This window comes from Pan troglodytes, chromosome 3 (genome assembly GCF_028858775.2).
Source record: "Pan troglodytes isolate AG18354 chromosome 3, NHGRI_mPanTro3-v2.0_pri, whole genome shotgun sequence".
Taxonomy (NCBI): domain Eukaryota; kingdom Metazoa; phylum Chordata; class Mammalia; order Primates; family Hominidae; genus Pan; species Pan troglodytes.
Genome location: NC_072401.2, coordinates 48,982,154 through 48,999,861, shown reverse-complemented (window position 1 = coordinate 48,999,861; position 17,708 = coordinate 48,982,154). Strand labels below are relative to the sequence as shown.

Below are 17,708 nucleotides of genomic sequence, written 5' to 3'. Positions count from 1 at the left end.
TTTCTATCCTATTTGTAGTCCTAGCATTTTGCATCCATTTATAATATTTTACCACACAGCTAATGCCACTCAGTGCTTGCACATATTTTAAGGAACATATATAGAAAACAATGCATTATTGATACAATACTGTACCAATATATTTTCCATTTGAGAGTTGGCATCCAAAGATTACCTTTATCTGAACACACTTCACACTTTTCTAGTCCTATGTTTTTGCTTGAGGGTTTTATTTCACCTAGGGTGACTTCGACATTTCCTCTTTGCCTAGAAAAGTCCTGTTAATACTTTAAATCCCTTTTCCACACCTAAAAATTAAAATAAAACCTTGACCACTTTACTGCATAGTGATTGCTCCTCTTTTTGAACACATGCTTGGGAGCCAACTGGCATGGTGGGAAGCATGGGGAAATGAGTTAGAAAGCCTGGACAGGGACGGCTCCAACACAGGGAGCACTGCTGGGGAAATTATGTAACCTACCTGGGACTCATTTTGTATCTGTAGAGGAGAGAATTAAAATAACTCTAAGTGATATTAAGAATTATTGTTAACATTTCAGGCATGTTAGCCTTATTGTGGTCATGCATTACATGTAATACTTAGCTTTTAGAAATGCAACTAAAATGTATAGATAAAATAATTTTATGTTGGGAATTTGCTTAAAAATAGTGTGGAGATAGCAGGAAGTGGTAAAGGGGTATAGATAAGGCATAAATTGATCATTGTTTAACTTGCATTATGGGTTCATGATACCATTCTATTTTTTGATATGTTTAAAATTTTCTATAATAAAAATATATTTTTAAATGCTCTAAAGTTTTTTTCCAGCTCTATATCTCTAGACTCTATTTTCAATAAATGTTGTATTTAACAGTCAACTATATACTACCTTGTGATATCTGTTGTCATTTTATAATCTTTGTTAATATTTCATATGCGTATGCTCTATTTCTTTGACTACACTATGACTTTTCTGACAATGGCCTGCCTTTGGTATCACTGAATTTCCTTCATTTTGTCAAGTAGATAACCAGAAATATTGAATTGATTAATGAGAAACCCAGGGGGGCAGATTCAAACTGATTTAAAATGAGTGATGCATATAAAATGAGACTTATTTTGAAGAATAACCTAAGACATTTAGAGATTAATATTGACACACATCACTTACAAATTACAACAAATGTTCAATTAAAGCCACTCTGGAAAAATATGTAGCTAATATATATTTTATGCTTTGAGAGAGGTTTTGTTCAAAAATTGACCACTAAAGGCATTTTAGAAATAAATTATGTAATTGTTCACTATATTGTATGGAAGAAATCCATAAGCGAACGAATCAACTTACTTCCCTAGAAGATGCAGAATTTAAATCAGCCTATTGCTGATATTTATGTACAAACTCTGCACACAAAATATTTAGCCTTCCAGCATCTGCCCCTGCCACAGACCAATTCAGATCAGAAGGCCCTGTTCCTTCCCATGAATTTTAATAGAATGTACTTGCAGCTGAGATTGGCCAGTATTTCCAAGTGGTGATGAATGAGAAAACAGATCGGCCTTGAAGTAACAGAAGGCCAAGTCTTCAAAGGTGGCAGTGGCCTGCCTCCTCCAACATCAGTATACTCACTCTCGATCTATAACCAGGCATGCAACATCATTTTCTTCAGCAATAATGTTAGCTGACCTGACATCATCACTGCAAACAAAAATAGGAAAGTCAATTTTCACTATAATTAGAAATTAAACATCCACTTTTATTAGAGAATGTACTAACTTTGTATGAAAACACAACCATCACTTACACCTCCCAAAAACTGCTTCTTTTAAACATCATAATTTATATCCCCCCAAAAAAAGATCTGAAATGTGCCCCAGTAGAGGTTATGTACACAAAGAATTCAGAGGAGAAGAAGATAATTGCACTGGGAACAGAGAAGAATAAGTGACTACAAATGTTTATGGAATCTCATTCTGAGCTTTGTGAAAGTCAAAATAAAATAGCTCTCCTCTGATCAAAGGAGAACTATTCACTAACAAGAAGGCAAAACTGAAATTAACTTATCAGAGAAATGTATTGGAAAAACAGTCAAGTAATTAGCATAAGATAAATCAATCATTAATAAAATAAAAAAGTAGTTTCAGTGCCATATCACCCAATTAATTAAATACTAAAATACTTTCATTTCAAAGTGTAAAGTGTATATTTTTCCATTAAAATCTCTGAAATTAGAGCATGTCTTAAAATTGATAAATTGTAGTGTAATTAGTAGCATTTTCTTTTTCTTAGGTGTATATAATATAGCAGTGCATCTTATAATTGACATCTTGCAATTGTATATGATCCAATGGTAGCAAATTTAATTACCTAATGAATGCCAGTGGGTATCAGGTAAAGTACTTCTTTACAGACCTTTACTTATATTAGCTTCCTCCCTCTATTAGTTATAAACTAAAAGACACACACACAAAAGGTACACCCACAAGGCACCCAGTGCTCTGAGATTCATTTAAGATGACTTGGGAGTACCAAGCATACCCTGGAGTATGCTTTGGGACTCTTCTAGGCAACTTCATCAAAAATGTTATCGCACAAAGTGTATTTCCTTTGCCTTCTCTTAGTAATGGGACAGGAAAAACACTGGCAGCCCATCTCTACTATTTCAAAGACCCCTATCTACCTAGCTCACATTCTGAGACCTTCTGACATAACTCACTGTCCCTCCCAAGTTTACAGGGTCCTTGTTAGAAGATATCAGTGAAAACACTTCAGTTTCATGGACCTTTGAGACAGCAGCAGGAAAATTTGTACTTGTATATGTAAAGGTAGAGATAGAGATAGAGATGGTGGATGTAGAGCCAGACAGATCTAGAAATAGACATAAGCATAGACATAGACATAGACACAGACATGATCTTGATTGTAGGCCAACCATTTGATCCGTGAGCTTAGAGAAAGGAAAGGCATATGGTATTCCTTTTGCATGTCAGTATCATGATTTTGACTGAGAATATTCTCTGCAAACATTTTACAAGTATTAGATGTATGCAAATACACTTATGTTTCTTTCATAGTAACTGTGTAAGTGCCATAGATTTATTTTTGCACATAAAATTCTGAAAGAACTCCAGGGACTATTTAATGTCAAGTCATGGAAATATACAGAATATAAGGATTACTGAATCACGGTCAGTGGCCCTAAAATGTGATAGCATTAAAAGGCACAAAAATATAAAAATATTTGTCTCCAACTTTCCTTCTCATTGATTTTAGCTTAATGCTTTCAAACACCTTTAGGAGTTGAGTGTCTATCTTAAACATAAATTCCCATGCTTTTTTTTATTGGAAAACACTATAATTGGCTAGCCACAACATATAGCATAAATTATTTCAGGCCCAGCAAAACTGAATAACATATTTTCTTTCAAGAGCTATTTTGACTCTATACTGCATTTATAAAGTTCTGTGCACTTTCAAGCTTCCGTTGTTTTGCTTGAAAGTATGAGAAAACCTGTAAGTGTTAAGAACAAAGACACTGAAGCCCTGGATAATGATATTACATTATTATATTGCATGAATGTATTTATATTCTGTTACAAATAAACAAAAAGAATAATAATTTTCCTAATATTGAAACAAGTTCATTACCGGCTATAAAGTGGTAAAGAAGAATTCAGCTTATCTTTAAATCCCACTTTTAAATTGCTACATAATAGCTAAAACTTTTTTTTTTGTTTTCTTTAAAACCTAAGAGATTTGTGATTTTTAAAGACTCAAATTTGTCTTCGGGTAATATCTGAACACTTTTTCTTTGCTCTGTACTTATGTAAACCTGATCTACAAATCAGCAGAATTGGGGTTTCATAGGCAAAGGTTAAGAAGATAAATGAACAGGAATACTATTCCTTTTCCAAAAGCATACAGTTGAAACAAATGCATTTAGTCATATGTAAATTTTAACTGATTTCTTAAATAATTCCAAGTATTAACTTGAAAACATAGATAATTCCAATAAAGTGTGTTGCTCTAACTTTAACTTAATATTTTACAAAGTTATTTATATTTAGGAAAATGCATTTGATCAGACTTGAGGTTTTATGAGTTCCAGGAAATGCAAAGTGTCCCTCGAGCCATTTAATTAACTTTTAAAAATATTTCTTCCATAAATTAGATCAACAGTAAATAAACTCATACCTCAAGACTGAAGGTTGTGGTAAAAATTGCAAATATACTATTTTGAGTTGTTTTTAAAACTTGCAAAATGAGCTGATAAAAATTCTTAAGAAAAATACTTTTGACCTGATGATTTAAAAGCACACAAAATATATAAAATTATTTCATAATTTTTAAAAAGGTGAAAACTCTAAAGTAGGCAATATTTCAAACGTTGGAAATATAAAGATCTGTATACAAGTGTAATTTTTCCATTTTTAACCTTTTCTCAGACCCTTTTTTGAAACTAAAAAGTTTAATAGAACACCAATTTCATTTTCACTAGCAAACTTAAGATTTTCCAATTATTTCCTCTGCAAATTAGCATACTCATTTCCCTCATAAAAATTTAAGAAATCACTTCAAAATATTTAATATTAGGATATTTGTTGCCATTAACTTGGTAGCTCAATTTAACAACTCTAAATGATTTTATATAAAAAATAGTCGAAGCATTTTATCCAAAGTATGGCATATAATTCATGAATTCACCTGATAAGAGCTTTTTCTCCAAAGTATTCTCCTTTCTGCAGTGTTTTTATCAGCTGTGGTTGATCATGGCCTTCTGTGCTCTGTGTTACTTTTACCTAAACAATGTTAAGCAATACAAATAGAAAGAGACTGAAGAAAAAGGAGAATCTGAACACACATTCATTCAACCAAACCCTCTAGACCTATATAAACTTGGACAAGGAAAAAGACAATACTTTGTTTTAATTTTATGGTAATTAGGACAATTACCTACATTCAGCCCATTTTGATGGATGTGGGAAGTCCTATGGTCTAATATTATCAAATAACTACCCACTGTAAGAGGAAAATTCACCATCTAAACTCCACCTCCTAAAGTTAAATTTTAAATGTGAATCCAGTGATTCCTTCTGAGAGATCCACAAAGCAAATAATAATGGTCTTGTGGGAACTTTTTCTATTTTAAAAAGCCTAATATAGTTGACAAATTAATCAAAAATAAGGTTGAGTATCAGTAGTTCTGAGTCTGGTATCAATAGATTGACTGGCCGAATCCTGTGCACCTCCTAAAACTGAATGCAAAATGTTGATTGAAGAAGAGTCTACAACTTTCATAGGCATCTCAAAGCAATCTGTTGCCCAGAAAGGCTTAAGAACCCCCCACCCAGCAGGGCCAAACAGAAAAAGCCCTGTTTGTGGCTAGAGTTATTCCAATTCAACATGGTAACAAGTGCTGATTCAGGCTGAATAGAAATTCTGTTTGGCATTTATGTATGTCACGATGAATTAAAATTTTAAAAATAAAAAATGCAATTTTTTATCACCAAGAATTATTTCAAAGTATGGGGTCTAGGTTGGGGAAAAATGACAAGAAGTAGTTCCTAGTGTTGAAGAGTTTCAGAGGTTTGAAACTATTTTGTTCATGTTTTTCCTTCACTTGGGGCCAAATTCAAAGTTCAACCACAATCCAGTTTACAAATGGCAGTGCCTGACTCCCTGATGGTAAACCCTTCCATATAACATATGTAAAAATCTGACAGTTTATACACACAGGTGCTCAAGAATTGGCCCTTCCCTTCAATATTTCACAAATGTTTTTCATCTCTGAGTAATACTGTTGAGTCGACATTGGAACAACTGGCAACATGTTATCCATTCAATATCTAGGTAAAGAAAAAGACTTATTGTACATGTTAGTATAAATTTTGCATCAGCATCTAAATTCACTTGAGCTGTTTTGTATCAATTGAAATTCTGAGCCATATTGGTTCTATAAGCCTGATACCTAATCATGACTGTCTTCAATTGCTAAATTCATTCTCCACCTGCTACTTGTCATATCTATTGGATAAGAAAATATTCTAGTACTGATCTTGGAATCTGGGGATGATTGAGAATCACATATTCATAACCAGAAGGGACCTTATAAATAATCCAGCCATCTCATATACAATTAAGCTAGGTCTCTCCCCAAAAAATCAAGTGACCTACATAACATCACTAAGAAGTTACTATTTCTTAGGGGGTCCTGTGGCCTCCACTCCAAAGCCAGTGTTCAAACAGAATTGCATGGGACTCTACTGGTAGAAGCTCCTTTACCTGTCCAAAGTGGAGGACCTATGTTGCAATGCAAAGCATAGTTGAGTTTATGGCAAACTGATTTAAAATAATCTTTTTTATTTAGTAAGTTTTAATTAATAGTTACCTTTCCTTTTGCCAAAATGAAAAAGGTACTTCCTTCCTCGCCCTCTCTAATGATGTAATCTCCTTTGTCATAGTATTCCTGTTGGGATGAGAGAGAAAGAAAATGTAAGAGCGGGAGGAGCCAAGATGGCCGAATAGGAACAGCTCCAGTATACAGCTCCCAGCGTGAGCGACGCAGAAGACGGGTGATTTCTGCATTTCCATCTGAGGTACCGGGTTCATCTCACTAGGGAGTGCCAGACAGTGGGCACAGGTCAGTGGGTGCGCGCACCCTGCGCGAGCCGAAGCAGGGCGAGGCATTGCCTCACTCAGCAAGCGCAAGGGGTCACAGAGTTCCCTTTCCTAGTCAAAGAAAGGGGTGACGGACAGCACCCGGAAAATCGGGTCACTCCCACCCGAATACCGCGCTTTTCCGACGGCCTTAAAAAACGGCGCACCACGAGATTATATCCCCGCACCTGGCTCGGAGGGTCCTACGCCCACGGAGTCTTGCTGATTGCTAGCACAGCAGTCTGAGATCAAACTGCAAGGCAGCACCGAGGCTCGGGGAGGGGCGCCCGCCATTGCCCAGGCTTGCTTAGGTAAACAAAGCAGCCAGGAAGCTCAAACTGGGTGGAGCCCACCACAGCTCAAGGAGGCCTGCCTGTCTCTGTAGGCTCCACCTCTGGGGGCAGGGCACAGACAAACAAAAAGACAGCAGTAACCTCTGCAGATTTAAATGTCCCTGTCTGACAGCTTTGAAGAGAGCAGTGGTTCTCCCAGCACGCAGCTAGAGATCTGAGAACGGGCAGACTGCCTCCTCAAGTGGGTCCCTGACCCTGACCCCCGAGCAGCCTAACTGGGAGGCACCCCCCAGCAGGGGCAGACTGACATCTCACACGGCCGGCCGGGTACTCCAACAGACCTGCAGCTGAGGGTCCTGTCTGTTAGAAGGAAAACTAACAAACAGAAAGGACATCCACACCAAAAACCCATCTGTACATCACCATCATCAAAGACCAAAAGTAGATAAAACCACAAAGATGGGGAAAAAACAGAGCAGAAAAACTGGAAACTCTAAAAAGCAGAGAGCCTCTCCTCCTCCAAAGGAACGCAGTTCCTCACTAGCAACAGAACAAAGCTGGATGGAGAATGACTTTGACGAGCTGCGAGAAGAAGGCTTCAGACGATCAAATTACTCTGAGCTACGGGAGGACATTTAAACCAAAGGCAAAGAAGGTGAAAACTTTGAAAAAAATTTAGAAGAATGTATAACTAGGATAACCAATACAGAAAAGTGCTTAAAGGAGCTGATGGAGCTGAAAACCAAGGCTCGAGAACTACGTGAAGAATGCAGAAGCCTCAGGAGCCGATGCGATCAACTGGAAGAAAGCGTATCAGCGATGGAAGATGAAATGAATGAAATGAAGCGAGAAGGGAAGTTTAGAGAAAAACGATAAAAAGAAACGAGCAAAGCCTCCAAGAAATATGGGACTATGTGAAAAGACCAAATCTACGTCTGATTGGTGTACCTGAAAGTGACAGGGAGAATGGAACCAAGTTGGAAAACACTCTGCAGGATATTATCCAGGAGAACTTCCCCAATCTAGCAAGGCAGGCCAACATTCAGATTAAGGAAATACAGAGAACGCCACAAAGATACTCCTCGAGAAGACCAACACCAAGACACATAATTGTCAGATTCACCAAAGTTGAAATGAAGGAAAAAATGTTAAGGGCAGCCAGAGAGAAAGGTCGGGTTACCCTCAAAGGGAAGCCCATCAGACTAACAGCAGATCTCTCAGCAGAAACTCTACAAGCCAGAAGAGAGTGAGGGACAATATTCAACATTCTTAAAGAAAAGAATTTTCAACCCAGAATTTCATATCCAGCCAAACTAAGCTTCATAAGTGAAGGAGAAATAAAATCCTTTACAGACAAGCAAATGCTGAGAGATTTTATCACCACCAGGCCTGCCCTAAAAGAGCTCCTGAAGGAAGCACTAAACATGGAAAGGAACAACCGGTACCAGCCACTGCAAAATCATGCCCAAATGTAAAGACCACCGAGACTAGGAAGAAACTGTATCAACTAACGAGCAAAATAACCAGCTAACATCATAATGACAGGATCAAATTCACACATAACAATGTTAACTTTAAACATAAATGGACTAAATGCTCCAATTAAAAGACACAGACTGGCAAATTGGATAAAGAGTCAAGATCCATCAGTGTGCTGTATTCAGGAAACCCATCTCACAGGCGGAGACACACATAGGCTCAAAATAAAAGGATGGAGGAAGATCTACCAAGCAAATGGAAAACAAAAAAAGGCAGGGGTTGCAATCCTAGTCTCTGATAAAACAGACTTTAAACCGACAAAGATCAAAAGAGACAAAGAAGGCCATTACTTAATGGTAAAGGGATCAATTCAGCAAGAAGAGCTAACTATCCTAAATATATATGCACCCAATACAGGAGCACCCAGATACATAAAGCAAGTCCTGAGTGACCTGCAAAGAGATTAGACTCCCACACATTAATAATGGGAGACTTTAACACCCCACCGTCAACATTAGACAGATCAACGAGACAGAAAGTCAACAAGGATACCCAGGAATTGAACTCAGCTCTGCACCAAGCTGACCTAATAGACATCTACAGAACTCTCCACCCCAAATCAACAGAATATACATGTTTTTCAGCACCACGCCACACCTACTCCAAAATTGACCACATACTTGGAAGTAAAGCTCTCCTCAGCAAATGTAAAAGAACAGAAATTATAACAAACTATCTCTCAGACCACAGTGCAATCAAACTAGAACTCATGATTAAGAATCTCACTCAAAACCGCTCAACTACATGGAAACTGAACAACCTGCTCCTGAATGACTACTGGGTACATAACGAAATGAAGGCAGAAATAAAGATGTTCTTTGAAACCAACAAGAACAAAGACACAGCATACCAGAATCTCTGGGATGCATTCAAAGCAGTGTGTAGAGGGCAATTTATAGCACTAAATGCCCACAAGAGAAAGCAGGAAAGATCCAAAATTGACACCCTAACATCACAATTAAAAGAACTAGAAAAGCAAGAGCAAACACATTCAAAGGCTAGCAGAAGGCAAGAAATAACTAAAATCAGAGCAGAACTGAAGGAAATAGAGATACAAAAAACCCTTCCAAAAATTAACGAATCCAGGAGCTGGTTTTTTGAAAGGATCAACAAAATTGATAGACCACTAGCAAGACTAATAAAGAAAAAAAGAGAGAAGAATCAAATAGATGCAATAAAAAATGATAAAGGGGATATCACCACCAATCCCACAGAAATACAAACTACCATCAGAGAATACTACAAACACCTCTATGCAAATAAACTAGAAAATCTAGAAGAAATGGATAAATTCCTCGATACATACACTCTCCCAAGACTAAACCAGGAAGAAGTTGAATCTCTGAATAGACCAATAACAGGAGCTGAAATTGTGGCAATAATCAACAGCTTACCAACAAAAAAGAGTCCAGGACCAGATGGATTCACAGCCGAATTCTACCAGAGGTACAAGGAGGAACTGGTACCATTCCTTCTGAAACTATTCCAGTCCACAGAAAAAGAGGGAATCCTCCCTAACTCATTTTATGAGGCCAGCATCATCCTGATACCAAAGCCGGGCAGAGACACAACCAAAAAAGAGAATTTTAGACCAATATCCTTGATGAACATTGATGCAAAAATCCTCAATAAAATACTGGCAAACCGAATCCAGCAGCACATCAAAAAGCTTATCCACATGATCAAGTGGGCTTCATCCCTGGGATGCAAGGCTGGTTCAATATACGCAAATCAATAGATGTCATCCAGCATATAAACAGAACCAAAGACAAAAACCACATGATTATCTCAATAGATGCAGAAAAGGCCTTTGACAAAATTCAACAACCCTTCATGCTAAAAACTCTCAATAAATTAGGTATTGATGGGACGTATCTCAAAATAATAAGAGCTATCTATGGCAAACCCACAGCCAATATCATACTGAATGGGCAAAAACTGGAAGCATTCCCTTTGAAAACTGGCACAAGACACGGATGCCCTCTCTCACCACTCCTATTGAGCATAGTGTTGGAAGTTCTGGCCAGGGCAATTAGGCAGGAGAAGGAAATAAAGGGTATTCAATTAGGAAAAGAGGAAGTCAAATTGTCCCTGTTTGCAGACGACATGATTGTATATCTAGAAAACCCCATTGTCTCAGCCCAAAATCTCCTTAAGCTGATAAGCAACTTCAGCAAAGTCTCAGGATACAAAATCAATGTGCAAAAATCACAAGCATTCTTATACACCAATAACAGACAGAGAGCCAAATCATGAGTGAACTCCCATTCACAATTGCTTCAAAGAGAATAAAATACCTAGGAATCCAACTTACAAGGCATGTGAAGGACCTCTTCAAGGAGAACTACAAACCACTGCTCAAGGAAATAAAAGAGGATACAAACAAATGGAATATTCCATGCTCATGGGTAGGAAGAATCAATATCGTGAAAATGGCCATACTGCCCAAGGTAATTTACAGATTCAATGCCATCCCCATCAAGCTACCAATGACTTTCTTCACAGAATTGGAAAAAACTACTTTAAAGTTCATATGGAACCAAAAAAGAGCCCGCATCGCCAAGTCAATCCTGAGCCAAAAGAACAAAGCTGGAGGCATCACACTACCTGACTTCAAACTATACTACAAGGCTACAGTAACCAAAACAGCATGGTACTGGTACCAAAACAGAGATATAGATCAATGGAACAGAATAGAGCCCTCAGAAATAACGTCACGTATCTACAACCATCTGATCTTTGAGAAACCTGAGAAAAACAAGCAATGGGGAAAGGATTCCCTATTTAATAAATGGTGCTGGGAAAACTGGCTAGCCATATGTAGAAAGCTGAAACTCGATCCCTTCCTTACACCTTATACAAAAATCAATTCAAGATGGATTAAAGACTTAAACGTTAGACCTAAAACCATAAAAACCCTAGAAGAAAACCTAGGCATTACCATTCAGGACATAGGCATGGGCAAGGACTTCATGTCTAAAACACCAAAAGCAATGGCAACAAAAGCCAAAATTGACAAATGGGATCTAATTCAACTAAAGAGCTTCTGCATAGCAAAAGAAACTATCATCAGGGTGAACAGGCAACCTACAAAATGGGAGAAAATTTTTGCAACCTACTCATCTGACAAAGGGCTAATTTCCAGAATCTACAATGAACTCAAACAAATTTACAAGAAAAAAACAAACAACCCCATCAAAAAGTGGGCAAAGGACATGAACAGACACTTCTCAAAAGAAGACATTTATGCAGCCAAAAAACACATGAAAAAATGCTCACCATCACTGGCCATCAGAGAAATGCAAATCAAAACCACAATGAGATACCATTTCACACCAGTTAGAATGGCAATCATTAAAAAGTCAAGAAACAACAGGTGCTGGAGAGGATGTGGAGAAATAGGAACACTTTTACACTGTTGGTGGGACTGTAAACTAGTTCACCCATTGTGGAAGTCAGTGTGGCGATTCCTCAGGGATCTAGAACTAGAAATACCATTTGACCCAGCCATCCCATTACTGGGTATATACCCAAAGGACTATAAATCATGCTGCTATAAAGACACATGCACACGTATGTTTATTGTGGCACTATTCACAATAGCAAAGACTTGGAACCAACCCAAATGTCCAACAATGATAGACTGGATTAAGAAAATGTGGCACATATACACCATGGAATACTATGCAGCCATAAAAAATGATGAGTTCATGTCCTTTGTAGGGACATGGATGAAATTGGAAATCATCATTCTCAGTAAACTATTGCAAGAACAAAAAACCAAACACTGCATATTCTCACTCATAGGTGGGAATTGAACAATGAGAACACATGGACACAGGAAGGGGAACATCACACTCTGGGGACCGTTGTGGGGTGGGGGGAGGGGGGAGGGAGAGCACTGGGAGATACACCTAATGCTAGATGACGAATTAGTGGATGCAGCGCACCAGCATGGCACATGTATACATATGTAACTAACCTGCACATTGTGCACATGTACCCTAAAACTTAAAGTATAATAATAATAAAAAATAAATAAATAAATAAAAAGATAATGTAAGATCAAGTGGAGACACATAATTGAAGACATAAAGAAAGCAGAACTCCTTTTGTCTTTGAAATGAGTATTCCACACCTGTTTTAGCGTTTGTTTGGTTGTTGTTTTTGCCTATTGAAACTGTAAGCTTTTCTTACATTGCAGTCATAAACTGTAGAAAAGTAAGGAGACTTTTGCTTTATTATCTGCACTTATGTTTTCTTCTTTCACAGAGTAAATTCACCTGGAATACTGAATTTCAGGCATGGGGTCCAAAGATATAAAGAGAAATGAGAGCCAGGCAACAATCACCAGCTTTCACCTGCATAATCTAAATATAAACTGGTGATCAGCAACATTCTAAAAATTGAGTCTGGGCTCTAGAAAAAGAAGAAGTGATTATATAATATCCCCAATGGATATTAGGAAAATTACCCTTAATTTCTAATTCCTTGAAAAGCAACCTCTTGGAAGATTCTACATTCACAGTAGGTAGTGCTGTCATAATGCAATATCCAAAGATTTGTCATCATAAAACATTGACATAATTGGATATTTTTATGTGTAAATTCTATTATTTAATTTAGATCTATCCTCATGAAATCTTAAATTATTGCATATTTCTTTTTATTTATTAACATCTGTTTCTCTTGTAAATGTTTATGTGATTAGAAATTTCTTGAGTAGAAAAAAGTAATCTATCCACCTGTCAGACCAAAAGAGCGACTAAATATCTCAGAAAACAAAGGATAGATTAAACTGTCCACCTCTACTTTGCTTTAATTTGATCTTGTCTTAAAGTCACAGAACTAAGATGGATCTCTTAATTATTTACACAAACAAAAGTGGCTTCTTTAATTTTTAAAAAGGCATAACTAACCACATAATTGCTCTCTCTTGTTTTTCTTTTAGACTTGAAAATAAGTTCCAAATTAAACTACTTTTTTATCTGTTGTTTTTCAATACTTTCTTGATCATTTATTCTTAAAACCTATTTACTTTTCTGGAATAAATGTTACTCCTAATACTAACAAACATGCCTTTTATTTTCATAACACTATGTACATTTTATAAGATATGTCAATATCTCATGGAAGGAAGCATAATATTTTTGGAGTTAAAAAGTACTTTGAAGCCAAACAGGTCTATATTCAAATCCCAGTTTACAAGAAATTTACTTTCCTCAACCCATAAAATTAAAGTAACAACCCGTATCTTCAAAGATTTAGGAAAGCGCATTAGTTCTCTATTGCTGCTGTAACAACCAAAAACTTGGTGGCTTAGAGCCACATCCTTTTATTATTTACAGTTTCAGTGAGTCAGAAAGCCTAGGCACAGTGTTGCTCAATTAGGTTTCTCAGTTAGGGTCTCTCAGGATGGAGCTCAAGGTATCAATAGGGCTTATGTCATTCTGGAAGCTCAGGGGGAAATTCATTTTCAAGGTCATTCAGGTTGCTGGAAGGATTCACCTGCAGGATAAGATCCCATTTCCTTACTCACTGACAGTGGGAACTGCTCATAAGGTCTCTCCCATCCCTGCAGAGAGCCCCTTCCATCTCAGAACCAGTGATGGCATGTTCATTTCTTACCCTCAGAGTCTCTCTGGATTTCACTTCTGCTGCATCTCTCTGACCCCAACCAGAAATAATTCTATGCTCATGCAACTATATTCAATAGTTCATTCACCTAGGCAATTAATGATAATCTATTTTAAAGTCCCAAACTTTAAGCATACCATTAAAGTCCCTTTTGCCATGTAATATAACATATTCATACATTCCAGGGATTAGAATCTGGATATCTGGAAGGGGGGGTGGGGCAGGGGACCATTCTGCCTACCACAATAAGCCAATGAAAGGCAATGTTGCCTGAAATAGTAGGAGCATCTAAAATATAGTAAATGCACAATTAATTGTTGCCATGCTAAGAAGGAGGATGATAATGATTTGCTCAGCTGTTTCCTACATCTTCTGGACCTCTGTTTCATTTTCTGTAAAATTAAGATTATATTTACTACTACACCTAATGTTGTTTGAGGACTAGTTAAGACGGTGTATCTAAAGTACCTGATGGAATGTTTAGTGCACACCAGGTACCCGGTGACTGTTAATCTTATGAAAGAGGCTGTGAGCTGGTCACGAAAGTCTTCCAGAGGAATATATGACTGTCCAGGTAAGTTACACTTGCCAGCCTTCCTGCTGTTAGCTATGGCCATGTGATGAACTTTTATCTAAAATAATCTGAGTGGAAGTGATCTGTGACAATTCCACACCAAGCCCATGCATGCTTTCATGCATGTGTCTTTATACTTTTTCCCCAATTATAATGGCATGGCCCACACAAACCTGGAAAACCACATGTTGAAAATGGCAGAGTAGACATCAGCTTGGATTCCCAAATGACTGTGTGGAGCCAATTGGGACTATCTTTCCTGGACAGTTATGTTAACGAGTGACAAACTTCTGTTTTATTTAAGCAATGATATTTGGCGTTTCTTCGCCTCATAGTTTGCTTACTCAAACCCTTCATCCCTTCCCAATTTTAGCTTTATCACAAACCTTGACTATATGCAGTGTGATTTTGCAGTGGAGATGACTATGACCCTTATAGGATGATCCTGATCCCCCACACAGTCCAGCTGTCTTCACCACATAGCTAACATTCAATGTTCTTTGCTATAGCTGCTGGGATTGTGTTCGAAGTTCCTATTTCAGACAGTCTGCTCTTCAAGCTCTCCTGTTCCCATCACAATTTTAGTCCTCATTACCCACATGGAGCAGAAGAAACACAGAGAATTTCTGAAGTGCTGTTAGGCTGTTCTTCGGTTATTATGAAGCCTTTGATGTGTGCAGAGGTGTGGCTTTAATTCCTAACAACCGAATAACTTCAAAGGGAGAAAAGCTTGAAAGGGGATACTGAGGAAGACCTTTGTTATTTTTTAAGGGACAACCTTCCTAGTGGTATTTTTCTCCACGGATGATTCTTTGTCACCCAAAACCATGGGAGGAAGATAAATAATACCTCCCAGTGTGTTGACAGTAACTTCATAGATCAGAAAAGGCTGTGGAAATAGGTCAGACCAAAAATATATAGTGGTAAGTACTGACTGTGATGCTAGACTGCCCAGTGTTTGTCAACTGGGGAGCGCAACCAGTCAAGCCAGGGTGGTCACTGAGACCAAAAAGAGAAATGCAAATAGTGTGGTTATTGTCCTTGTGGTTACATTGCAAAGGTGTCCCTTAGAGGACCAAGAAGCCATAGACCCTATCCTGCAGAGCAATGGTTTTCAAGCATGTTTTAATTCTGACCAACAGTAAGAAATACATTCTGCATGTACTCCCAATACACACACAAGAGCAGGTACACATATTTATACAAAATTGAAACATTTTTCAAAATAATACTTATACTTACTATTCTGATTTTTTAAATGTTCCTCTAAATTGGTTTCATAACCTGGTAATGAGTTGTAGCCCATTTTTACTGTAAACAAAATGTTCATTCTGTGATAATCTAGCAAAATGCTAGAGCCTGAGTACCTGTAAATACAATATATAAAACCAGAAGGAAATTCCAAAGTGACAGAGGACAGACAATGAAGGAAGGCAATGACTTCCTTAGAGCCTTTAATTTGTAGCTATAAATCTTTACAAGTATCTTGCAAAAAGCAAATGAAATCCTCATTAAAAAGAAGTATTGGAAGTACTGATGATATACAACCAGATGTATAGTACACACACACACACACACACACCTCTGTGCATTATGTGACTATGTATCAAGTGTGTTGGTTAAAAAATTGTTTACAGTTAGTTATTTATGTTGTTACTAGTTAATCTTTGTTTTCCAAGTACAAGAGTTTAGAACACCTCAGAAGTTTTAAGGCAAGCACACCTGGATCAGGTGGGCCCAGTCAGCCATTCGGGCATGTAGCACCTGATTGGTTATTTTCAAAGAACCAGATACTACAAAATGAAAAACAACAGAAGTTATTTCTATTTGGGTGAGCCAATCATATAGAATTCTATTATTTAAATGTTGAAAGAGCTCATAGAGATATGGCCCACCACTCCATTATTTTGTAGATGAAGAGATGATATGCTAAAGCCCACCACAATTCATTGACAGCTGGTAGAGTGACAGAGGCAGAACCACAAGCCCTAATCTCCAGACTTTGGACTAGTGAACTTTGTACAACACTTGGCTGCCCCACCTTTAGCTTAATGGTTCATAAACTGTAGCAAAATCTACAATTATTTCAACTTTCTTATGGCTCTGGATTTAACCGTTAGGATGACAGGAAAAAAAAAATCCTGGTTTATACAAGTGTTGGTAAGGACTACAAGAAAGACTAGACTTGAAAAAAGTGATTAAAATGGAAAATTCCCAAAGAAAGAGGCAGACGGTTGCAAACTCTAAACATTCATAACTAAACCAGTGCTTCTTAGACTTTAATAAGCATAAAAATCCCACCATTAGAGTGTTAGGTGTGGATTTGGGGGCCCCAACTTGAGTTTCCGATTCAGTAAGTGTGGGGTGGTGCCTGGGAATATGCCTTCTCATCGGCACCACAGGCAATCTGACTAAGGGCAAAGGTGCTCCACACTACACCCTCATCCCAGCCTCAAACACCTCAGCTTTGTGAAAGATGGCAGGTTAGAGTCACAGTGCAAAAGGCCACTGGATCAAATACCAAAGCACTGTGACTAACAGGTGACTTTATGATGAATCACAATGTTTGTAGTTCAGGAGGATGTCACAGTCAAATCTCATGCTTAGTGGATTCATCACCATGTGTGGGGGCAGAAACTACTTCCACTCTTATCTTCCATACTGCATAACTGCTAGGTGCGTAAGTCATATTATTATTTTCATTGTCGTTAATCTGTACACTCCGTTCTGAATCTATATCATGCTTTACAGTTCTCATTAGTTAACTCTTAATGAACTCTAGTATGTTGGTGTTATTCCCACCCTCGTTTTCTTATCAGAACACAAGAAGAGGCTTAAAGGCAATGGCTGCCTCTATAAATGTTCTGAGTGATTTAAGCTAAAGCAAGAAATGCCATTGGAACATTGCACAATCAGGGCCATTTGTTCTAGGAGTTCAACCGTCTAAGTTTCAACAAATACATCAGATCAATTACTTGGTGATGGGAAATTCTGATTCTCCCTTCC

General features: G+C 37.6%; 1 protein-coding gene and 1 long non-coding RNA gene across 5 annotated transcripts in view; one reads left to right on the top strand and one right to left on the bottom strand.

Moving 5' to 3' along the window:
* The window catches only part of PRKG2 (protein kinase cGMP-dependent 2), a 126,771-nt gene that overhangs the window by 59,797 nt on the left and 49,266 nt on the right, over positions 1-17,708 (bottom strand). For both annotated transcript variants that reach the window (XM_016951535.2, XM_009447662.3), the window contains exons 7-9: positions 6,391-6,468; positions 4,707-4,801; positions 1,632-1,700 (exon numbers count right to left, since the gene is read on the bottom strand). In XM_016951535.2, coding sequence (XP_016807024.1) covers positions 1,632-1,700; positions 4,707-4,801; positions 6,391-6,468 — 242 coding nt within the window. The remainder of the gene's footprint in view (positions 1-1,631; positions 1,701-4,706; positions 4,802-6,390; positions 6,469-17,708) is intronic.
* Positions 17,280-17,708, top strand: part of LOC107974264 (uncharacterized) — a 28,992-nt gene continuing 28,563 nt past the window's right edge. For all 3 annotated transcript variants that reach the window (XR_001716890.3, XR_001716889.3, XR_001716891.3), the window contains exon 1: positions 17,280-17,378. This is a non-coding gene — a long non-coding RNA (uncharacterized LOC107974264). The remainder of the gene's footprint in view (positions 17,379-17,708) is intronic.